At 46.2% G+C, this 24,873-nt stretch overlaps 1 protein-coding gene across 4 annotated transcripts in view; it reads right to left on the reverse strand.

Moving 5' to 3' along the window:
• The window catches only part of DNM1L (dynamin 1 like), a 1,039,542-nt gene extending 1,021,880 nt beyond the window's left edge, over positions 1 to 17,662 (reverse strand). For 2 of the 4 annotated variants that reach the window (XM_069628195.1, XM_069628196.1), the window contains exon 1: positions 17,385 to 17,632. In XM_069628195.1, the coding sequence (XP_069484296.1) occupies positions 17,385 to 17,486 (102 nt within the window). In that variant the 5' untranslated portion in view covers positions 17,487 to 17,632. Of the gene's footprint in view, positions 1 to 17,384 lie in introns of all 4 variants that reach the window. The other 2 variants (XM_069628197.1, XM_069628198.1) reach the window with 2 other exon arrangements.
• Between the last annotated feature and the right edge of the window lie 7,211 nt (positions 17,663 to 24,873).

Here is a 24,873-nt window from a genome sequence, read left to right on the forward strand (position 1 = left end):
AGGATCACTCACTCCTCTGTCAGTCAAAAAAATAAAAAATGTTGGTGGGCAGGTATCTTCCAGCGAGCCAGAGCATGTACTAGTATCCATCAGACGTTCACATTTCTTTGGATCCAATAGTTCAAATGTGTACAATGTCGGGAGTTGCAGCTGGTTCTTCTTTTAGAGGTAAGGCAAACGGGTGCAGGATTTACAGCCTTTGTGCTCCGGTAATTCTGACTACATTTTAGTAATCTTGTCTGTACAAATGTTTGCAATTCTATCACAGGGCTCGTGGAAATTCCTGGTGCCCCATCACCTGAAAGAGCTCTGCGAAGACGGCCTTAATAGATTTGCTTAGCATTTAAAAAAATGTTGCACTCTATTTAAGGTTCATCTTAACTTCCACTTGGTAAAACTGGTAACAATTCCTTTCTACGGGTTCATTCACAGGGTCTGGAGTAAACCATTCAGATGTCCGATATGATTTAAATATTTTAGTTTCTTTAAAAAGGCAGAATATTTAGGAGCAATTCATCTAGTGACCTCGTTCAGTGAATTGACTTCCATTTCCTGGTTGAAGAGGAAATCGGGTTGTCAAAAACAGTCAGTGAAAGAACCTGGTGCGAGATTAGCCCAGTTTAAAAGTGCCGAAGCACTGACTTTTTCGAATATAGGACAGTGATTGAACCATGTCAGGGTAAGGGGATTTTTTTTTTTACCATCATCGGGTCATGGCCCATAGTAAAGATTGTGTCTAAAGTACACCCTGCATATGGTGTGGGGTAGTTGACAAATTCTGACAAGTTCTGTGCAACTCCTCCAGCAACAACTTACCAGATGTCTATCTTACTCAAACCAAGACTTCGGTGCCCCAGAATGAAAAATTGCCACTTCTTTTGGTGGTGGGATTATGGGTGGCTGGTGTGGGGGCGGTATAGTGCAGGGGAAAATATACAGCATCAATCTGAGATATGGTCACTCTAATAAACATTTCTTCACTATTGAGAATAGGAAGCTTGGATTAACTCACAAAAGAGTATTTCAAAATCTGCACCCCTAACCTTTAGTTTTTAGCATTCAAATACTTTACTTTGCTGGGAGCAGCTCATGGAACATCAGACAATTCTGTGCAAGACAAGCTTCAGTTTGAAGTAAGCATACATAGGGAGAGGGCGCTAGTGAGCCATCCAAGATGGCAGCTCACCAAGAGCTCCATGCTGGCCCCATTCGACATCCTTTGAAAATAACGCTTTTGCTGCATCCCCCCCATCCTACCTTATTAGTGAAGGAAGATCGGACACCCAGGCTGCTCCCTGTGTCAAAATCCGGAGTGTAGCTCAAAATGGGCAAATCGGATGAATCACAACGGAAACTAACGTTTGAATCCGGCTCTGTGGTCAAACCCCCAAAGCAACTGCAATAAGCGTCACCTCAGCCTCCTGAAATGGAGCATATTGAAGAGCCCCAGCAGTCATCAGCATTTGATATTTGTGAAATCCTCATAGAGCTCAAGGCAGGCATTGGGAATCTAGATGCTAAAATTGACACCTTGTCGTCTAAAGTTGATCTCCTACAGCACCGTATGGACAAACAAGGCGAGAGGCTCGACTCTGTAGAACAGCGGGTCTCAGACCTCGACGATCACACCTCGTCCCTGCTGACCAGGGTCACCACTCTTGAGAAACAAATGAAAGGTGTAGGTGACAAGAATGAAGACTTAGAGGGGCATGCCCGCCATAACATAAGGCTGGTGGGTATACGTGAACAACAAGCCCCGAAGACTGAGGACTTTGTGGAGTCGATGTGTAAAGAAATCCTCGGGGAAGCAGTGTTCTCGCGTCTGTTCGTAGTGGAACGGACGCACAGAGTCCCCTCCACCCGCCCGGTCCCAGGAGCGCCTCCCCGACCCATTGTCACAAGGCTCCTTAATTTTAGAGATCACGACACTATCCTTAGGCTGGCGAGAGAAAAAGACGAACTGCAGTACGATGGCGACAAGGTCCAAATATTCCCAAACTTCTCACCAGCTGTGCAGGCCTCGCGGAGAGCCTTTATGGGAGTAAAATGCAGACTACGCGAGAACCAGATCCAGTACTCCATGCTGTTGCCTGCCAAATTACATATTATCCATGCCGAAAAAACCCAGTTCTTCACTTCTCCTGAAGAGGCCAACTCCTTCCTTGACGGCATCGGCTGTGGTTCCCTACGTGACCAACCGAGACCACAGAGACAGGGCAGATGGAGGACAGAGGGGTGAGAGCTCCCCCGTGAAGGAGCGCCGCCTGGGCCACCACAAGATCTGAGATGGCTCATCCGCGTTATGTAAGCAAGCGGACGTATCCTTGGGGTACCAGTCCTTGGAACTCACCAGCGCCCCACACTCTGCACTGTTAATGGTTACCAAGGTTAATATGGTGGAGGGATTATCGGGCAAGTTGGGGGTTGCCCAGCAGGAAGAGAAAGGGAGAAGTTGGGGGGGGGGAATAATGTTCAACAGTTTGCCTTGGCCCCGGCCGGGCCCACCTCCACCCACTCACCCCGGTTACCGTCACTGCAGTCGCTTGGGTGCCCGCCCACTCTGATACTTCCTGACACCAGTCCTACACCATCTCCGCAAATATCTCCAACTGGCATCCCATTCAGGATAATCACCTGCAACATCAGAGGTGCTAATGCCCCTGCGAAGACCCGGAAGATCTTTCTCTACCTGAGACGGCAGAAAATAGACATTGCCCTCATCCAAGAGGCCCACCTAACACACATCAGAGAACCAGTGGGCCCCGCTCGGGGGATGTCACCGCTACTTTTCTTCCTACTCATCATATGCCAGAGGGGTTGCGATCCTAGTAAGTAAGAACATCTTCTTGAAAATGATGAGTGTCTCGCGAGGGAAGAGCGCTGCTGATGCGGGGGAGGGGGGGTCCTAGCAGGGACAGTTATTGTCTTAGTTAACTCATATGGCCCTAATGTGGACGGCACTAATTCCTTCGACTGGGTAATGCCGAATCTAGCAGACTCAGGGCCCGCCACGATTATATGGGGTGGGGAACTCAACACTGCACTTGATCCGGCACTAGATGGATCTAACAGTGGACAACAGTCCAAGGCCTCCTCCCAAATCAAGAAAATTTGCGATACCTACGAACTAGTAGACATTTGGAGGCAAACACACCAAACTGTCCATGAGTATACGTTCCACTCCTGGGTGCACGGAGGAGTTCCTGTCTCGACTACCTGCTAGTGTCGAGATCAGGGCCACTACACTGGGGCGAATGCGAGATCCTTCCCAGGACGCTGTCGGACCACTCCCCTGTTCTCCTCGATGCTGTCGCAGCAGACTGCAATAGGCGGTCTCCTTCATGGCGCTTCAAATCTGGTGCCCTTCAGGACGCAGTGTTAGCCAGAGAATTGTCAGACGAAATATCACTTTTCCTCTCAGCAAACCTGGAGTCCGCCCTATCTCACGGGGTCCTCTGGGCAACCCTGAAGTGTTACACACGTGGAATCTGCATAGCCAAGGAGCTCGCGGTTTTAAAGACTATATGGAGGGACCTCCAGAAGAACGAATCACGCTTGAAGGACCTGGAAAGTACGTTTGAAGACACTGGTGACCAATCAACCCTGGCCCTTATCAAAAGTGAACTGAATGAATTTAATGTAAATGCAGAACGTGAAAGTCGCTACCTGTCGAGATGCCATATGATTTGTCAGTATGGCGAAGGTCAGAAGCCGGGGCACTCCTGGCCAGAATTCTCGCAGCGGACAGAAGGCCACTAGGCATTGACTGCATCCGTAACCACCAAGGCTCTTAGGTCTACACAGAACGGGAAGTCGTTGAGGCCTTTAGAATCTTCTATCAAGAGCTGTACAAGTCCAAAGCCACGGGAACCACACCAGCACTCAAGGAATACCTGGAAGATACTGAGCTGTATTGGACCCCAGATGAGGTGAGAGAACACCTCAATAGAGAAATCACAGCTGAAGAAATCCAAGAGGTAATAAAAAAGCTGCCAGGTTCAAAGGCATCTGGCCCAGATGACCTCACAGGCGAGTTCTATAAGGCGTTGGGTCCCCTGCTTGCCCCTCACCTTCTGTCGGTCTTCAACGAGGCTGCAGCAAACGGGCATTTGCCATCCACTCTGAGGGATGCCAATCTTATCCTTCTGCATAAGCTGGGGAAGGCCCTCCCGAGGACTGTGCATCGTACAGGCCAATCTCATTGATTAACGTGGACAACAAAATTCTGGCCAAACGCCTGACCAACAGACTGTTGCCCTTGATGCCGAGTCTGGTGTTGGCTGACCAGGATGGCTTAATTCCGGGCCGGAGCACTGCATTCGGCATTCGATGCATCTTCGGCATGATGGAAGCTCTAGACCCATCGCTGCAGGCCATCGCAGTTCTACTTGACACGGAAAAGGAGTTCGACTCAGTCGAATGGCCTTTCCTATTCACCGCTCTGCACAAAATGGGCCTGTGTGCTTTCTTTATAAAGATGGTAGCACTCTTATATCAGCGTCCCAGGGCCTATATTACTTTGGTAACCTCTAAATCAAACCCTATAGAACTGAGCAGAGGTAACAGACAGGGTTGCCCCCTGTCGGCCCTACTGTTTCCCCTCACCATGGAACCTCTTGCAGCCAACCCAAGGAGCTAATTTATGGACAGAGGGATCACTACCGGGCCGCACAAACTGATACTTTCCCTGTATGCAGACGATGTGGCCCTGTTCCTCAGAGACCCTGAGACCAATCTCAATCCGGTTACGCGGGAAGTTCTTACGTTTGGTATATTTTCAGGCCTCAGAATAAACAGCAAATCTGTAATTTTCCCACTAACCCCCAGCACGGCTGAATTCACTGACTACTTCAAGTTTCGAAGGGACAGATCTGACGTGAGATACCTAGGAATCATGCTGTCCGGAGATCGCGGAGAGGTCCTTCGCGATAACTACGGCAGGGTTGTGGCTTCGATTAGGGAGAAGATCACCCGGTGGAAGCACCTACCGTTAACACTCTGGGGGCGGGAATCCATTGTCAAAATGGCATTCCTTCCAAAACTATATCAGTTTGTGACTATCCCCCTGCTCCTTCTACCAGCAGCTGCAGGCGCTCGTCCTCGACCGGATTTGGGCGGGTAAGCCAGCGAGAGTGGCGTACACCACGCTAACTCAACCCACTGCAAAAGGGGGTCTGGCCTTACCGGATCTGGAACTCTACTACTGGGCTGCGCAAGCTCCGTTTCTGAGCTTTTGGTATATGACACAATTTATTAGACCGCATGTCCAGTTAGAAAGGGCCTTCGTCACTCCGAATCTTCGGAGCAGTGATCCTCGGAGATCAGCCAGCCCCGCCGAAAACACTGAATATAATGCGGATCACTTGTGATATCTGGAGAAAGATGGCTCAAAAACAAGGTATAACGTGCATCGGCTCCCCGCTCCTGCCTGCAAAATGTATTCCAGGGCTGCCGATAACCACCGAAACAGTGTACCACCAACTAATGAGCAAACTCCAAACAACAATAGACGATTGGTTCCCGGGTGGCAGTTTTATGACGCTTCAACAAATCAAAGACCGCTGTTCAGTCACAGCACTGGACATATTTGTGTACTTCAGGCTCCGTCTCGCCTTCAAAAAGCAGTTCTCAATGTTCCCAGGGCGCCCTCCCAAGTGACGGCTATCACACCAGGTTATTCAAGCAAGTGGTGAGGGAAACTAGTCTCATTATCTATAAAGAATTACTCGCCACAACAGTCCAATCACAAACCCCAAAAGCGAGATGGGAAAGCTCCCTGGCCCACACTATAGATAAGGCTGAGTGGTCCTGTAGCCAATGGCAGACCCAAAAGGTTGCGTTGAACTCAAGACTAAAATTGATCCATTTCAATTTTCTTCATCAGACATATCACGCCAAGCAAACTTCATCGCTTCCAAAACTCTGTCTCGCCGGTCTGTCGACGGTGCGGATGTTCCCCCGCAGACTTCCGGCACCTGGCATGGGACTGTCCAGCTGTCAGGAAATTCTGGGACGAGGTATTAATCACAATGTCGGAAATAGCCGGAGAGCACATCGTCAGTGACCCGATGGTGACCATGCTGGGATACACCCGTGAGATACAACCGGCGGCCAGGAAACTGGTCGGCTTACTCCTGGTGTTGGCAAAACGCTGGGTCGCCATGTCATGGGGCCGTGGGCCGCCTCCAACGCAAGCTCAGTGGCTCAAGGACGTGGCATACTACCATGACGCAGAAACAGACTATCAGAACGCTGCCCCTCCATGCCCATCCACGTGGAGTCCTTTTGTAAACTACTTGCTAACACGCCCCGACAGCTCACCTTCACAAAAAGACACTGAAACACCACGAGTACGGCTTGTAGCCCGGCTGGTCATGTTCCTACAAACCGGGGGCAGCATGGCGAAGACTGGGAGTGACAAGTGACCGTAGGTCACAGACTTTGAAATCAGGGAGGTGGGGGAGGGACGGACTAGGCAGGTGGGTTGGCTTCCATTGGGTTATGTGAATAAAAGGTTTTAAAAAAAAAAATTTTAAAAAGTAAGCATACATGTTTTGTGTCTCAGAATGAATTCCAAAACATCAGTGTTATGTTTTACCACTGACTGACTATTGATTAAGGCACATTTTAACTGATGTAGGATGTTCCATACCAGCACCGGTAGTCTGTTCCCGATTTTAGGGTTAAGGATACCAAACTTGGTGACTGCATGGACAATATTTCTGCGATATAGTCTAGTCCTGTTCTGCCCTGCTAGCCATGGATACATGCTGGTACAATGTTGGTGAACGTTATGATAGACAGCTCAGGAGAATGTTGGGAGAGTGTTATGTGCAAGTGTTCCACGAGTGCCAGTTGGGGGCCCGAGATGGTGATGTGAGAATGGCCGGTTGGTGTACTGTGTGATCTGTGTCCTATATACTACTACAAGCTACTAGAACTGTATATCTGTAGATATGTGGATAAAGCTACTCTGGAACTGCTACAGAGGCTACCAGGCAAGTCTGAGTGAGCCTACCACACAGCTTCCATATTACAACACTGGTGACGATTTTAAAGTAAGAACCAAAAGAGAAAGTAGAGAGACTACAGGAGTGGACTCCAACAATCAGCTATAAGAAGTAATGAGAGCTGCGGGGGTGGGGGGAAGCAGCCAATACAATCACCCACCGTTCCTCCTATGGTTTAAATGCACCCATGCTCACCCAGCGTAGATGTCAGGGCTTTCTGGGTGATAGGCCCCAACAGCCATCCTCACCCAGAACTGAACTACAAAGTGGGGCCCTGTCAGCAGGTGCAGCGACACAACATGGATGCCAGGGTGTATGCAAGCATCCGGCGGGACGTGTCAGGAATGGGGCCAGTAAAGAAGGGACAGTCCACTTCCAGTTGCCTAGCAGTATGTGCCACTCTGGGCAATAGAACAATTTCAGGACTGTCCCCAGAAGAATTGTGCCACCCATGGCGTGTTATCAAGCGAGAAGTAATTGGTATTAATTGGTGTATGTGCCTTGTGAGAAGCACCCATATGCAGTCAGAGGGACGACATCTCAATGGGCAAAGCCACTGCCTGCCTCGTTTAGTATTGTACTGTGCCACCCACCCTCTGGGACTTTGATTACTTTCTTTGGGTTTCGTCAGTCCAACTTCTGTGGAAACTAAAGAGAAAGACTGATTCAGCGGGCGCAGGGGTTTGGAGACACCATGGGTGTCGTTTGGTGCCAGGAGCTCGGCCGAGCTCAACGACTCACTCGTACTGTTAACGTCACCTTGCTCTCCTTGGGGGATGGCGATTTCTCAGAATGCCTTATGATACTGGTGTTGAGAGTTCACTGTGAGGAACGCACCCTGTGATGGCGGCAGAGCGTAAGGAGGCATCATTGTTTACTCTGAAAGAGCGTTAGCAACCTTTGCACTGTGCGCTTCTGAGGAAAGCACCCTTTGATGCCGGTGGAGCAAAATGACGCATCTTGTTTTCTTGGCTTGCCATCGAATGCAGTGACCTCTGTGGCGTAAGATTCAGTTGGAGGACACAGTGGGAGTATGAACCACATTCAGGCAACAGTGACTTTACTCCACATCTTCGGGCCCGGGGGGCGGGGGGCGGGAGATCTCCAATGGATTGCGCTGGACAACCAACATCTTCGACCTGCTACGGTTGGAGAATGGTTACGAGTGCCGAGAGGTAAAATCCCTCGTAGGATTAGTGAGCATCCAATATTGGGGACCATCTGGGAGAGTTGGAGAAAGGGTGCAGAAATTAAGGGAGTTACAACCTGGCCCTCCCCGCTGGGACACCTGTGGGTACAGGGAGTTAGAGATGTGATCCCGAATGCGGAGAGATTTCAGGCATGGTACGAAGCGGGGCTGGAAAGAATAGGCCAGCTGTGGAGGGGAGGACATATTCATAAATATCTTGGAACTGGAGGAGGACCTGGGAATAGGGAAACTGTCGGTTTTTCTTTATTTACAATTGAAGGGGGCGATTACAGAAAAGGCCTCCAGTGAACAAATAAGGCGGACCTCACACCCTTTTAAAAACTGTTGGATAGCAGGGTAGAGACCAAGGGACTGATCTTAGTCATGTATGGAGCACTGGTGGTAGCGGGAGGAGGGGGGGGGGTTACAGATAAATTGAGGGCGAAGTGGGAAAGGGACCTGGAGGAGGAGATAGATCCCCCTTGTGGGAAGTCTCTGTAAGGGAGCCTCGCAGACATCCATTTCGGCCCAATATAAACATCATGGTACAAGGCTCCTGCACAGGTGGCAACATGACCCGTCAGGCTCTCTAAAACTTATCAGAATGTCAGCCCTCAGTGTTGGCAGGGGTGTGGACAGAGGGCAGATTATTGGCATATGTGAAGGGGATGTACGAGGGTCCAGTTCTTTTGGGATGAGGTCTTTGGCTGGATTAGGGAGGGGATTAACAGAGCTACTTTTCCCTTGCTAGTTGTGTGGGATGGAGCAGCAGGAGAGGGACCCCTGTAAAGTGCCTAAAACGGTATCAGGGGAGAGGGAGGGGAGGAGGAGAGGGAAGAGGGAGATTCCTTTGTTGGGTAGAAGGTGTGGACTGTCTTTGAAGCTCAGCATGGCTAACATTACTCACTTTTAAACAGTGAGTAAATAGTCTTGTCCTAAAATACAAATTACATTTTTACAAATATATCCACAAATCTCTTAACTCCAGCCTTTTGAAAAAATAGTTTTGAATTGTATCTACCTCTATTGCTTTTGATAGGAGTTCTTTTCCATACTCAGATCTTAATGTAGAAGTTTAAATGACAGTATAAGTAAATCGCCAGCTTCTGACACAGGCCAGCAGCGGTATTGTGCCCATTTTTAAAAAAAAATCCAAGCAAGCATCCTTCAATGTGGATTTTCTTCTGATAAATGTACTTCTGATGACATTGTACTTAGGTGGATTCTTGAAGTAAAGTGATGTTTAACACCCAACAAGGAGGTTGGATCTTTTGTGAGGTTTGGGAACCATGATTTTTTACAAATTTAACAGCCAAGAAAAACGGATTTTCAAGCAGCTCTGTGTTTCTCTTGCAATACAGGACTGCTTTTTCAAATAGTTTCATTTTCCTCTGTGGGTAGCCAAATGATCTGTTTTGGCAGTGGTCTCCTGTGTTACCACTGACATAGGCAAAACTAGATTGGCGGCCTATTTTTGGGGTTTTCCTGCACACTCCTGGGTGATTTTAGCACGCATAATGCTTTCCAGCGGCCATTCAGAGGTTTCTGATGCAAGCAGTGCACCGTAATGTTGCAGGGCATGGACTAGTGGGTTAAAACATCCCACAGCGTGCGGTATTAGAGTCATTAGTGGCCACAAAGAAGGAAGGGTTTTTGTGTAGGGGATTTTAGGAGGGCAAGATGGTACCAAGTTTGGGGAGGGGCGGAGTTGTTTAGTGTTTTATAAGAGAGGGAGGCAGGGGCATGCGCTCTTTCGTAACTGATTTAAGTTTGTGATTATATGCCTCACAAATTTATTTTTAGTGGGAAAAACGATTTTAAACAGTGATTTGGGAGCCAATTATTTCTGTATGTAGTCGTTGGGCCATTGTCATGTCATAGTTTGAGTTCAATGTTGTGGCCTACCATCTTTCAACTATATAATGTGTCATCTTGTGCCTAGCTCCCTCATGATTTTGTTGGTTGTTAGGGTTGCTGATGGTATTCTGGACTTGAAGAGAATTTCCTTTGTGAGTATGTTTCAAATTAAAAAGAAAAGGAGATATTGCGCACCTGTGTGATAAAATATCAGGAGCCGAGGTTAATTTAAATAGGTTTAGCTGACTCACACAATAGGAATGTGAACAGCAGCAGTGGACTCAGGAATGGTTTTGGCTTGCCCTTTTCAAGGAGGTGAATTGGGCAACTGTAAAAAAATGAAAAACTGAACACTAAGAGAAACTGACTGTCTCATCTCAGGTATATGTGAGCAGCAGAAGTAGAACAGATGGACTGTCTGGACTGACCCTTTTCGAGGTAGCGAATTGGTCACATGAAAAAAGAGAAAGAAAAGGATCACCTAGTTTCATTTAACCTGTATATATTTATTTATTTGGCGCCAAATGTATTTTAGTTATGTTGCAGATTTGTTGTTAGATGTTGATTAGATTGTTTTTTGTATATGTTCTGCCAGGAGCACTCTTAAATGTTGACTTTGTATATTATGTCGCCTGTATGGTGTGCATATGGTGAGGGTGTAATGTTATTTTCTTGAATGACTGTTACACAGTGCAGTGTTATGTGGTGTGATGAGGAAGAATGTAATGTGTTCATTGCGAGTTTCTATGCTGGATGAGAATTGCTGATTTGGGTGTTGTGTAGCTTGAGTCTTTACATGTGAGGGTGGAAGTTAGTGGGTTACGTACCCCTTCCGCGTTTGCTGTTCTAGGTATGGGCAGCACCACCCTCCTTGAATGTCAGTGCGTGGACGATGGCGGTGTGGTTAGACCACCCTGTGATGTACCCTGGTCTGTGTAGTTTGGCAATCTGCGTTTCCCTCCCGTCATGTTTTCCCACCTCTTGGTGTCTAGGTTGTTTCCTGAGGATGGTTTGTGCTAGAGTGTAGCAGACCCTGTATCTGGGATTGACAGCCTTGGACGGAATGCGTTTGGTTGCAGTGGTGGTATGCTGCGTTTGAATGCTGTACTGGTCATCCGAGTGTGCATGTTGCTTTTGCTGGTGTATGAAGGGAGATGTTGTGATATAGTCTAGTCATGTTCTGTTCTGTTCTGTTCTGCTGGCCATGGATGCATGCTAGTAGAATGTTGCTGAATGTTATGATAGACAGCTCAGGAGAACGTTGGGTGGGTGTTGTGTGCGAGTGTTCCATGAGTGTCAGATGGGGGCCTGAGCCGGTGATGGGAGGGTGTACAGCGTGATCATTGTTCTGTACACTACTACAAGTAACTAGAACCGACTATCTGTAGATATGTTAATAAAGCTACCCTGGAACTACTACAGAGGCTACTCGGCTGGTCTGGCAGTGAGCCTACCATACAGCTTCCATATTATAACAGATCTCAGATGAGGATGTAGCTACAAGGGCCTAAGCTTCTTTAGGTCATTTGCTGGGTAGCCTTTGCCGATCAATTTGTCCAAGTAATCCACTAGGCAAGTGTCCTGTGGACAGGCGCAAAGGGGGTTGCCTAGGCAAGTGTCCTGTGGACAGGCGCAAAGGGGGTTGCCTTTGTCAAGCTGCTGCCATGACCTCTGCATGCAGTCACTGCTGCATTGACTTAGAAGTCCTTCAATTGGGTAATGGAAATCTAAAACAAGACTTTAGAGCAATCTCCACTAAAGGTATGGCCATGGTCTGTTTCCTGGCCGGAGAAGAATCCATCCTACACACTGGTGGTAGACTCCCTGCTTTCAAGTATCGCAGGCTGACCCCTCATTGGCATCTGAGGTGTCAGCAGCAGTCCACAATCCCGTGGACAAAATGGATAGGAAATAATATGCACCCATATTGCCAAGAGCAGTGCCTACACCTCAAACTATCCAGAAGCTCTTGGTGACGTCAAATAATTTATGCCACATATGAAGAAGGGGCAAATTATTCAGCCTAAGTGGCGGCAACTCAGCAGCAAGTTGTGCTTTTGTCCAACCTAGCCTTTGACGAGGTGGGCTCGGCGGCTCTCACAATGGAGAATGCTGTAGCCACAAGGAGGCCCATGCATAGTAGAAGGGGCCACTGACTCCTCCCAGTAGACAATAGCACTCCCATCTCCCCTTTCAGAACGCCAAACTCTTCAGCAACAAATTGGAGGACACTGTACAAAAGGTGCACAAGGAGGATAAACACAAAGACTTGTTCAGTATGAAGAAAAGCGAAGATCAAGGCCCTTGAAGTACGCCAAACCATCCAAATCAGGAAGAACCAATTTCAGAAGATGCTCCAAAAGCTCCCTCCTAGCTAAACCTCCATCACCGACAAAGCACTCCAGACGAGACCAGAAATCCCCTAGTGGACCGAAAATGTGATAGGGAGGCTGCATATGATAAATTACATATGTCCCTCAAAGATAATGTCCTGAACACCCTTAAAGATAAGAAGCTGACCAGCCACTTTTACTACCTAACAAGAGGGAAATGATCCCTATTAACTAAAAAATATATATATATAGGCAACAAAATGGATTATGTCCCTGACCACACAACTTAACAGATGTTTGCATTAGTGGTATCAGCAGAGCAGGGCCACAGGAAGGAGCTCAAATATTATTGCCTTACCCGAAGGGGAACTAGAAGGTAAAACTGCAACATGTAATTTCCATAAATTTCTAGGTACAAAAGAAGATACCCACTTTGGAGTTAAAATATATATATTTACTCACCTAAAAAAACTTTTTAAAAAATTTAAATACTCATCGGCAAAAGGAGTAACATTTTAGCTCACCCTAAAAAGTATATTTTTTACTCAAATCTTAGAACCATAGGAAGTAAAGAAAAAAAACACAAGCAACCAACACCTCAAATACTTATTTGGATCCCTGGTTCGGGAAATGCTCAAGCAGGGCTACACCATCGAGTTCAGCTCCATATTACCAGACAGAGGAACACTGCAACCCCTCCCCCCCACCCCTTGCCCTAATACATGGACAAGAAGAACTCTTCACAGAAGAATACTCAGTACGGATTGGGTCGAGCCATTGCACAAACCCGTCCTCCCCAAAACAGAAAGGTTGCTACTCAATCTATTTCCGGTCTCAGAGGGAGCCGGGATCTAACGGTTCCTGGACCTTAAGATTATGCACCTGTATATCCCAGCTCTGAAGTTCAAAAACGGAATCCCGATCAACGCTCGTCCCCACAACAGAGGGTGAGGGGGGGGGGAATTGGCTGGGCACAGACAGATATCGCCATATCTCCATATAGCCAATTTATGAGGTTTTCCATCAGCAGGCATTTCCAATGTATCGCTGGCCTCTACAGACAAGGATTAGCTACATCTCTTGTTTCCCGTTTATAGAGCTCCTTCTAGGCACAGAATTGCTTTTCGATTAAAAGACATAGCAAGGAGTTTGCAGTAATACTGCCCTTGTCAGTTTCAAGACCATTTTAGTCCAACATGATCAGTTCCAGTGTAAGAGCCCAGATTCATCCTTTTACGTCCAGCCACTGATCCAGTACCCATTCTAAATCCCCTAAAATCTTTTCAAAGATATTTTTACATGTTAGTCTTACATGACTGAGAATTTCTAACCAACTTAAAAGGGTGTTTGTAGGCATTGCTTATATTTTAGAATGTATTCTGATAAGACCAAACATGAGTAGGGAGATCGAGAAGCATTCTATAGTTCTTTTTGCACAGATATAAATGTAACAGTGTCTGCTAAAGACAGGAATGCTTGCCCAGTCCTGTTTTTTACCCTTCATTCAGTGAGTTCGTTTTTATTTTCCCCATTACAGATATAAAACAGGGCTGCGTATATCACTTTATTTCTAATTCTGAACAGAGGTACTCTGACACTTTCAGGGAAAAAGAATGCAGTGTTATATTTGATCATTCCACCATCACCAACTACATAGTAAACAATTGTCATGACAGTTCGGTTTCTGTGGTATTCACACCTTCATATTACTTTATCCACTGCTCTAGAAGACACATGCCGCCTGGACTATCACCTCCTGATTGGCTTCCTGATCACATTCCTCTATCCAGGCCTCATACTCTATACGTCTATTCTGTTCAATGTTCTTTCCCTGTGACTCTTGGCTTAGTTCAGAACATGGATATTCCCAAGGTGCATTGAATCTCTCATGCCTTAAAGACGAACACCTATTGATCTTCGTGCATACTGAACTGACACTCCTATGTACCTACAATTTCATTAGTAGCCAACTGTGACCCACTTTCAGCAGTTTGCGCAAACATTTGATTATTACTGTCTACTAGGTAGTCCCCGTTACCCTGGAACATCAGTTTGGCAATAAAATGTGTGGTGTGGTTAACGGGAGAAAACTATTGCAGAAAACCAAAACAGGTTAAAAGCTAAATGCTCAAGGGGAAATATTAATCTTAATGCACATCTTCCGGAGATCCTCAGCAATATTGATTCATTACCATGGCCAGAATCGAAAGTTCTAACAACAAGAGCACAAATAACCTACAACTCCCAAGTATATAGATTGTCAAAAACGATGATCCCAATGAACAGTAGGAAGTACATTTTTCTGGGATCCTGTATACAGTCGATACCCACATGTTAATGTATGATTGCAATACAAGACACTCTCCAATTCCTTATAAGCTGAGACCACTGGCAATCTAGCTAAGTTTTATATTGTTTAGAAATTGTGTAGTCTGTTCCTAACATTTCCGGAAATCTGGCTCAAAAATTATAGACCAAAGTAAATCTACAGGTGTACTTAATCGTTTGTGCCCATTTTCGGAATGGTGCTTACCGAAAACACAAATGTCAAGTCAGGCCAAGAACTTGTCATAGGCCCTCATTACAGGTCCGGCGAAAACCATGTCGGTAAAACGGGCAGGTATCCGCCTGACTTGCCAAAATCACTGGGGCATTACAGCCCCGGCAAGTCAGGAGCCTGTAAAATGTTGATCCCCATTCCCGTGGAGTCCCATAGGAGTCCACGGGATGGGGACCATCGAAGCAACAGTACTGTTAATAACGGTGCTGGTGCTTCCGTGAAAGTCTTCAGGCCGGTGCCGTTCCACCGCAGACGCGTAGTTTGCCGGTCCGGAAACAAAAGTGCAGGTAAGCCTACCGGCACCATTGTTTCCGACCGGCAAACCTGTAATGAGGGCCATAATGTCTTGTACTCATGTGCCAATACCTGAAGTGCCCAGTAGGTCAATATAGGACCAACACGTACAGACCGCATCACAAGGTGAAAGGCAGAGGATACATCTTAAAGGCATCCGGTGGAACATTTCAATAGCAATCTGCAGTTTGCGAGAAGATTGCAGCAATAATGATCCACTTGATAGCACAATTAAAGTGTTTTACCCCCTGTTTTACCCCCCCCCAAGACACAACAGAGTTCTGTTCCAGCAATAATGTCTAAGGATGTATTACACCCAGACGAACTGAGATCATTATTGGCTGATTCATAGTAAAATACATAATGATAGCAATTTTAGTCATAAATAGAAAAACTAAAGTGTCAGTAGTACAGATTAGTTCCCTAATCTTGATGTACTGGTCTCACACAGTTGTTAGTTTGGGCCATGCAACATAGTACAGTTAGCATGTCTCTTCGACCTGTAGTTAAAGACAGTCTTAAATAAAGGCTTCAGCTAATGGGCTCTACAGCATGATTTGAGTTATTATGGGCTGATGGCAATAGAGTAATATACAAGGTATAAAGCATCTCTGCCCAACCACAAAGATCAGATGTGTGTGCGGCAAGTGCATCGAACACCACTCTGGTTACAGGATTGAATAACTCAAAGGTTTTTTTTAACACTTTTTTTTTTAAGTCAAAAGGAAATATAACTGTAAATATGAAAAATACTGACCATTCAACCTTGACTTTTAAAAGTGATGAAAGTAGAGAGGGAGAACATATGATTTGTCCACAGACTACAACCATGTATTGCCTTTCCTAGCTACGCCCCCCTCAAGATGCATTTCTCCCCAGCAGCCACAAAGACCAACACAAATGTGTTATGGCCACCAAGGCTGGGGGATTGAGATATATGTTCCTAGGAGGGAAATTGTGAGTTTTACGCTGTGATGACGTTCTCCTATGGAGAACATTGTGAAGTCTGTACTGCAATACGAGCGCCTCTGTGAGCCAAGGTAACTTTGCCTAGATGGTTCTGTTGCGATGGCGGTAGGTGCCCTCCACTTCCAACTATGGAGTCACGATATGTACGAGTGCACATTCACGCATTGTTTTTGTAAACAAAGGGCGTACATTGGGCTTTAACAAACCCTTTATATTCCCATGCTTGAATGCAAATGTCAACTCTGTCCCTAAACAACACTGATCAATTATCACCCTGTGCACAACCGCTACTATTCGGTTTGGCCAATTCGGCCTTTTCATTAAATTTGCACCACTCATATTTTTCCGTCGGTCAGTGCTTCCTGAAAGCAGAAAGCTATCCAAGAACAGCATGCAGTGTTAAATTGCTCACCACGTTTACATATTGAAGGATTACACAAATGTATATTTGCAAATACTGCTAGAAGTGGCCTTGATGGTTCAATTCTACAAGAACGTAAGACAAAAAGAAAGTTCATACAAAAACGTAAAAAGAACGAGTAGATTCGCCCAACTGAAAACAAGAAAAATAGTCATTGATGCTTTAATGGAGTGTCTCACCCCTAAACACAAATATGTTGCTATTTAGACACCCCAAAAAAATGCGGACTAGGGTGCTGACGCTTGGGTCTAAATTATAGCTTGCCCTCATTACTTCTTGTTCATGCGCTCATCTGTATAATTGAAAGTACCCTGGCCCTCATCCATCACCACCCCGCACGTGCCACCTGCCCGCATCCATCACGTGCGTCTCGCCCTCTTCCACTTCCCATCGGCAACATTACCTCGGCCGCCACCCCCACTTGCTTCATGCCCTCACCAGTTTCCCCACTTGCTTCACAAGCCCCCCCCTACCTCCACCCCTTGTTGTCCTTAGCAGCACCCTTTCGACGTGCTCACGCCCGCAGCATCTCACTCACACCCTCAACATCACACCACGTTTCATGCCCTTGACAGCCACCGTGCACTTGAATCGGGGCCTCTTGTATTTGCTCTTCCCCTTAGTTCTCTCCCCCCCCGTTTGCAACCCCAGCGGACGCGACCTTTCGAAGTGAACGAGGAAGCTGCGCAGCGTGAAGCAGTTGTCCAGGACATACACCGTCGCTCACCCCCACGGGGCCCCACGCGCTCACCTGAGTCCCAACCACCACGATCTGTGGCAGCTGGATGACATCTGCCCCAACGGTGTTGAAAACATCCTGCAGTTTATTGATGACTGGAATCAGCGCCTCCATGGCGGCGGCAGCAGGAATGAATGAGGGACTCAGGGCAGGGCAGCGCCGCTTACTGCACTCCACCTCCACCGGCTCTTCTGCCTGCTGCAACCATTCGCCCGGCCCAACAGGCAGTGCGCGGCTGCGGCGCACATAGGCTCGTCGGGAAATGTAGTAGCGGGAGGGAGGCGTGGAGGGACTACAGCTTTCCGTATTCAATGCGCAAAGAGGAGCCGCCCGTGAAGCTCGCTGGGAAGTGAAGTTCGGGCAAATGGGCCCATCCGTCACGACTTCCGGGTCCCTGTCACATTTTACCAGACAATTCAAATAAATACGGTAAAAAAAACGAGAGAGCTCGTTTAACTGAGAGAAAGTGGCAAGCTGCTGTCATCGCATTCCAAGCACGCGTATGTTACAAATGAGGGGGGAGCGGGTTGTTTTTCGCGCAACTGCCATTTAGACAAATAGGAAGTCTGAAATGAATTGCGGTTTCTTCCAACAGCTTGGGTATTTTCAGTCTAAAAAGTGTTATTGTACCATGAATTATGTGTTGCTTTATTGTTCAATTATTTTGAACAGCAACTCATCCAGTAGTTGCAACTGCTCTCGCAATTTACCACAGTCTCCAACATAAGCAAGGTCATGTGGTAAGGAATGGCTATTTCTCCCCCTTCGACCTCTGGTGGTTCTAAATAAAGTGCCAGAGCGAACATAGCAGTCACTTTTCACAGCCCTCTGTTGCTCTTAAACGGTATAGCGTTTATTAGGAACATCCTATCCTATAAGGATGTCTGTACATCGGGACCGGGCATGTGCGCAGTTAGCCATCTGAGACCCAGGGCCCCCGGCCCCTTTTTCTCCCCACTCCCAGCCGACCCCCAATTCAATCCCATACCTCTGTCCTTTCTTTTTTTTCACGCCACCTCATACTGCTGTGTTACAGTACTATCAATACTGACGAAAACGCATTGAAAAATCCATTTAAATGACCATCATTACTTCTATAACATGCAGCTTAACCCTTACAATCGCCCACCATCAGCCCTCTTAAGGGACATGCCCAGGACTATAGCCACACACCCACCTCACCCATTACTTGTACAGTTTGTCTGCAGAAATCCATGCTTAATTATTATATTTTTTTTTATTGTTTAATCAAAAAATAAGATTTTTACAAATTCGGTCTCCTTGTGTCCATAGCTTGCCTCTCGTACTTTAGTTCGTATCAACAGAGATTGATGGCTGGACGACATTTAATTTCTTTGAGTCATTATTTGTCTTTTAGTAGGTCATTTACGATAAATTCCAGTAGTTTGGCTGTGATTATTTGCCAGCTGGTTTTGTAGCCTCCAATAAGTCTGCACCACCATGTTTGTTCTTCCATCAGAGGGGTGACTTTTGAAACATACGAAAAATACCTTTCTCTCATTGAGCGTGTTGCAGGGCAGACCATCAGAAGATGTCTAATGGTTTCATGTGTAGGAGGCTCAGTGCTTTGACAGAAGCGACAGTTAGCTGTTGGTGATAGGCCTCTAATGTGCAAAATTTCATTTGTTGGTAGGAGATTTAACCGTGCTCTTAAAATCAGATTGTGCGCCTGTTTGCTTGGAAATCTCTTTATGAAGTTTTACAATTCGTTTAAATTTCTTGTATTGCCTGGAAGATGAGAGGTGAGCTTTGAGTTCGCGGCTAATTCAGTCGTTTTTGCCCAGTCTGCTTCCTTCAGTTTTCGCAGGATTCTACATGGATTGTGAATGAGGTCGTCTTCGTTCGAGGCAATGGTGTCCAAAAGCAAGATGTTTTCTTTTTGCCATGTTGTTAGCATCTCGGATTTGCCTCTGTCCATCTCGCGTTTGATCATACTATAAATTTCATTGCCATCTGCCATTCTGCACTTTCTAAAGAGCATTAGTGTGTTGCAGTTTACTGTGCATTGCATGGACTGGAGGCTCAGCTCGCGTCTTATCGCCACTCCTGAGGTAGAGGTCGGGAGCTTGAGCACTGCTTTCCAAAAAGAGGCTTCCAGTCTGGGCCAGATGCTTTTTGCGATGGTCGGCATGGCCTCGGTGCCGTATGTTATCGCAGGCACCGCCTTCATTTTGTAGAAATTGATTGTTGGTTGCAGTGAAAATTTCCCAAATTTACGATCAATTGTTTTTGCCTGTGCGGCTAGTTTCTTGAACAATGTTGCTTGCATTGTAATTTCGCCTTTTGTGCTGTCAAGTTGTACTCTAAGGTACTTGAAGGACTGGACGATTTCAATTTTTGAGTCTCCAAGGGTCCATTTAAGGTTTTTGATTTTCTTTTTCTTGTTCTGCAGTATCAGTACCTTTGTTTTTCCCTTGTTGATTTCCAGGAAGTTTTTTCTTGCGTACTCTTGTAGGCCATTAAGTTGACGTTGTAGGCCTACTGGTGTCTGGTCAAATAGTGTGAGGTCGTCCGCATAAAGAAGTCGTTCTATCGTGGTGCTTCCAATTTTTGGAGCAAATGCACGCGTGGTAGTTGTGCATACTTGAAGGTCGCCTATATAGGCTAGAAATAATGCTGATGCTAATGGGCATCCTTGCTTGACTCCTCGTGTGGTTGAAATTTTATCGGATAAGTCACCTTCATGGCTTAGACGCACCCTCAATGAGGTGTTATGGTAATAGGCTTGTATGGGGGCCATTATGTCTTCAGGACATTTCCAGCTTCTCAGTTTCGTCCAAAGGAGATGTCTTTCAATGCGATCGAACGCTTGCGTGAAGTCGATGAACACGACAAACAACCTTTGGCAAAGTTGTAGGGCTCTACTTTCCAATATACTGTAGATTAGTATGTTGCCTGATGTCCCGGCGTTTTTTTTGAAGCCCGATTGTAGGTGGTCGTTGCACTTGGCTGTTGCCGCCCAAGTTTGAAATTTCTTTAGAAGTAATGATCCGAAGACTTTACCTATGCAATCAAGCAGCGCTATCGGACGAAAGTTTGCGGGGTCCTTTATGTCTCCCTTTTTGTAGATGGGAATTATTGTTGCTGTGGTCCACGATTTGGGAACCGAACTTGACGCTGCACAGCGTCGAAAGATTTCGCTGATGAAGGTGACCCATTCGTTTGGGTACGCTTTGAGTTCAAAGTTGGTGATCCCATCTGGGCCAGGCGCCCGTGAATTTTTGATCTTTTTGATGATTTCTAGAATGTCTTCTTTATCTTCTAGGTTGGTCCACTTGACTTGGTAGTGGGGATACTCCCCTACATTTTCTGGTGTAGCGGATTTAAACACTTCAGCGAAGTGTGATTCCCAAACAACTTGAGAGATGTTATTTGTTATCGAGTTTTCCACTGGATGTTCTGTTGTTTTTAGTAAGGACCAAAAGTCTCTTGCATTATTCGTCGTTAGTGCTTTGGTGATGTTTTCTGCATCCAACTGATATAGATTACTTTGATGGGCTCGTACCCATGCTTTGTACTCTGATTTCAAGGCTTTTTGTGTGGTAATGCCATCAGGGGTTGGCAAAGTTTTCTTTGCGATCCTCATGGCTCTTCTGTACTCAAGTCTTCTTGAAACTAGGTCGCTGTTATAGGTGTGTTTTTTAATGGCGCCTTTGTTTTTCAGACATGTTTTTGAGTACGCGTAAGCCATTAGCAGTGGCTGGTAATCGACTGCTTTGTTTTCTGCTTTCTGTACTTTGTTTTTAAACCTATGCGTTAGATCTTTGATCGCCGCTGAGCTTAGTTTGAGCCGGGTGCCTCTGGCATTGTTCTCAATGCCCAAGCCTGCTTGGGTGTTTTTTGCACTTTGGATTGACCAGCTGGTCTCCAGTAGGTTGTGGTCGCTGGCAATTGTACGTCGTACATTAAAGAAGGTGGTGGCGCTTAGCAGCGGTTTGGAGACAAATATGTAATCGATTGTCTCACTCGAGTCTGCACGTTCCCAGGTGGGTGTTCTGTTTAGCTGTGGGAAGGCGATATCAAGATTATGCAGGTCACGGGAGTGAGTAAGGTCTAACCATGCTCTGCCTCGCTGTTCCGCTGCTGACGGCTGTTTCTTCTCTCGAGTGCTTTTCTGAGTTTTGCAAACTGCGTTCAAGTCGCCACATATCATTATGGAGGAGACTAACAGCTTGGCCATCGCGTCATCGATTACCTGTTCGCACATTGAGATGAAACTTTCTTCGCTAATAGCAGCAGGATTCCAATATGTGTTAACAATGACTACTGTGTTTTCTGTTTGCTTGGTGTTGATTTTTTGTTTCCATGTGACACTTACTGCCAGGAGAGACAAGTTTGCGATCTGGATAGGACCGATGGATAGTCCACAACCGGTGCGGCAGGCAATCATAAGTCCCGACATTGGTCGTCCTAAGTGGCCCTTGGCTGCTGGGGCCATTACTATCTGGAACCCCTCTAAGATCGGGGTGCCTGTTAACCACGTCTCTTGGAGACATATGATGTCGTATTTCCCCAGGTTGATTTCTCCTGGGACTGTTAAGTGCGAGTGCCCTCTTGTATTCCACGAACATAGTTTCACATCACGATGTAAGTTTTTTTTCTTGCAGTGTTGCTGTTGGGTCGAGCTCGCTGTGAGCGGATTGCTATTTTTTTCGATCCATTACGAGGGCTTTAGGTAACCAGGCCCAGAACCCTTGTTTGTTGCTGTGACTGAACTCCTGTCTTGTGGTGTGGAATTGTTTTGTACTGTTTGAGAGATGACCCTTTTTATTTCACATGGTTTGTCCTGCGAGTGTGATTCTCTGTCTATGTGATGGTCACTCCCGTGAGTCGGCTTTTTCGGGGTTTCTAATTTCGTGGATTTAATGTTGCTCTTTCGTCGGTCCTGTGAACTGTTGGAAGGTTCTCGGACCTTACGTTGATTTTTCGATGTATGCTGTCTTTCTTGCCTTTGTGCACAGTTGTTCTGATTGTTTCTTTCACTATTGTTTATGCAAGAAGTGTGAGTGTCAATGTTCCCGCTCATTTTATCCTCTTTGTTTGTATTATTTTCGTGATATGTTATCGCATCTAGATTGAAGCCAAGGTTGTAAATTTCCTTCTTACTATTGCATATCTGCTTGTAAATAGTTGAGGACTCAAGATGCATTAATGTTACCGCTTTGCGCCTGTCGTGCCAAGGTTCAACAATGAGTAGGTCGTCTGTCTTTATATCTCTAAGATTGGGGATCTCGTGTAGTATCGCCATGACTGTTCTTCTATTTAACGTAAGTGCGTCCTTGTTACTGGTTCGTTGCGCCATTTGCAGTGTCCACTTTGCCTCTGTGCGGTCCTCGTTGCGTCTCACATAGTTATCTGTTCTTGATCTATAGTGGACTTTTTTTCTGCCTGAATCTGTTTCTTCTTCAGACCTTGTTCGAGCGTGAGGCTCGCATCTTCGTGTCCTTTCAGACTTCTTGCTTCTTTTATTTGGACTTGAACTCTCTGCTTGATAGACATGACATTTTGCTTCCGGTTCTGTTGGTTGTTAATCAGTCAGTACATGGACTCTCTTGTAATCGCTTGCAGTGCGTTTTACGTTCTGGGTGATATGACGTTGTGATTCCGTTTCTCGATGCTTGTCGGGAACGTGTACTGGCGCCTTCTTGTTTTTTTCTTGCAACAGTGCATCGGCTAAGCGTTTTCGTCTTTCTTCTAGGGTTTCGAAGTCTCGTTCAAAGTTCTTCGTGTTCTTCTTTTTTTCTTTGGTTATTAGTGGTATTTCACTGTTGGACGGTGATGTAGGCCTCTTGTCTTTTGAGCAGAGTGCAGAGCCTGTGGCTTGTACTGCATCGTCGTCTGAATAGACACTGATATTCATTAGATTGTCATCTTTTAGAAAGTCTGCTGCTGATTTGGGCGAGTCCGGTTTTGATTGCGTGAGGTTGCAATGGGTTGCTTTGCTACATGTAGCATGTAAAGCGGTGCTGCTAAGTGGGGGGCTAGTTGGCCGCACTTGAGCCTGTTTGTTAGTTGGCTTATTTGATTGATCATAGTTCTCGTGCAACGAGATGTTTACAGAAGACGAAGGTCCTTTACTCTTTGCATTGGCTTTGCCAAAGATTTGATATGCCGTCCCTGAGGCCTCGATGATGGTCTTGGGATTTGTTGTGTTTTTGTCTACGGCTAGTACCACCGTGGGGGTGCTCGGTGTGGGGACTGGCATGGCTGATTCAGGTTCATGCCCTGAATTCGTAGGACTTTGAACCAAGATGGATTTCATGTTGTTGTTTGAGGTTAGATCAATGATAGGAATCGTTTGTGAACCTGAATCTTTAGTGGCTGCGATAGTTAATGGCTTGCTGTCATGTGCAGTTTGTTTGGCTATTTTTGTTGTAATTTTTTCTATCAGGTTGTTCGCCAAGTTGTCCAGTCTGTTGTCGTAGGCGTTGAGCTCTTTTTTTGCTGCGATGAACGCCTCCAAATAAGTGACTTTCATCAGGATCATGGCTATCATAGTTTGTTGATCTTTTGTGGTATCGGTGAGTGTCTCAAAAAGTTTACAGAATGGATTTAGAGCAATTGTGATGGCCGACATGATGCTCAATAAGTCTGTTTTTTTAGATGGAGTTTCTGGAGTAGGAGGACCAGGTTGCGTTGTGTGAACCTTGCCTGCGGCATACAGTTGATCACTATCTCTTCGTCTTGGCGTTTGACACCGGTTAGTGAAACTGTGTGGTTTGTGATTCAAACTGAATCCAGTTAGTTCTGTAGAGTTTCTCCTTTTGTCAACGGTCTTGTCCTGTTCTTTTTCTTCTTCCCCTCGTGATCTTTCGGCAAGTGATTTGGGGAGGCTGGGAACTATTGTTGCGAGCAGTTCCGCTTCGTGCGGTTGTATTGAGGTTGACAATCCATTGCAGATAACTTCATTGGAGCAAGAGACTGCATTGTGTTGCTTCTCGTGTGGCTGCGAGGGTACGTCAAGCTGTGAAAGGTCAGAATCTTCGTTGTTGGGTGTTGGCCAGCTCTTTTCTATGACTGGGTCTGGATCGATTGTATCTTCCGTTAAGTCAGGCCACCTTTCTCTGAGGCTTGCCTTGTTACAGATGGTGATGGCTTTGCCATTTCTCGCTGTTTTTGCCGAGCTCTCTTGATGGGACGAGATTGGGCTGATTTCCTCGATGGTCACACTAACATGCCTTGGGGGCGAGTGTGTAACTGGTCGAACTTCTGGCGGCGTCGCAGACGATGCCACCAAGGGAGAATTTTGCGGTGTTATCATAGGTGGTTGAATTGTAATTCTGCTGTCGTCGATTTTACGGTGTTTGGAACAGGGGAAATTCCCTTTGACAGCGGTGAGCATTTCAGCATCAGAAAGCTCTCTGTAGTCTTTGTTTTTTGTTATCAATTGTTTTTTGAAAAAATCAGTTAATATCCGCATTGTAGTTTGTTTGGTTGGTAGTGGTTTTTGCCTGCTACTTTTTTTGTGACGGGGTCCATT

The sequence above is a fragment of the Ambystoma mexicanum genome, chromosome 12 (genome assembly GCF_040938575.1).
Source record: "Ambystoma mexicanum isolate Mex_15411 chromosome 12, UKY_AmexF1_1, whole genome shotgun sequence".
In the NCBI taxonomy this organism is placed as follows: Eukaryota; Metazoa; Chordata; class Amphibia; order Caudata; family Ambystomatidae; genus Ambystoma; species Ambystoma mexicanum.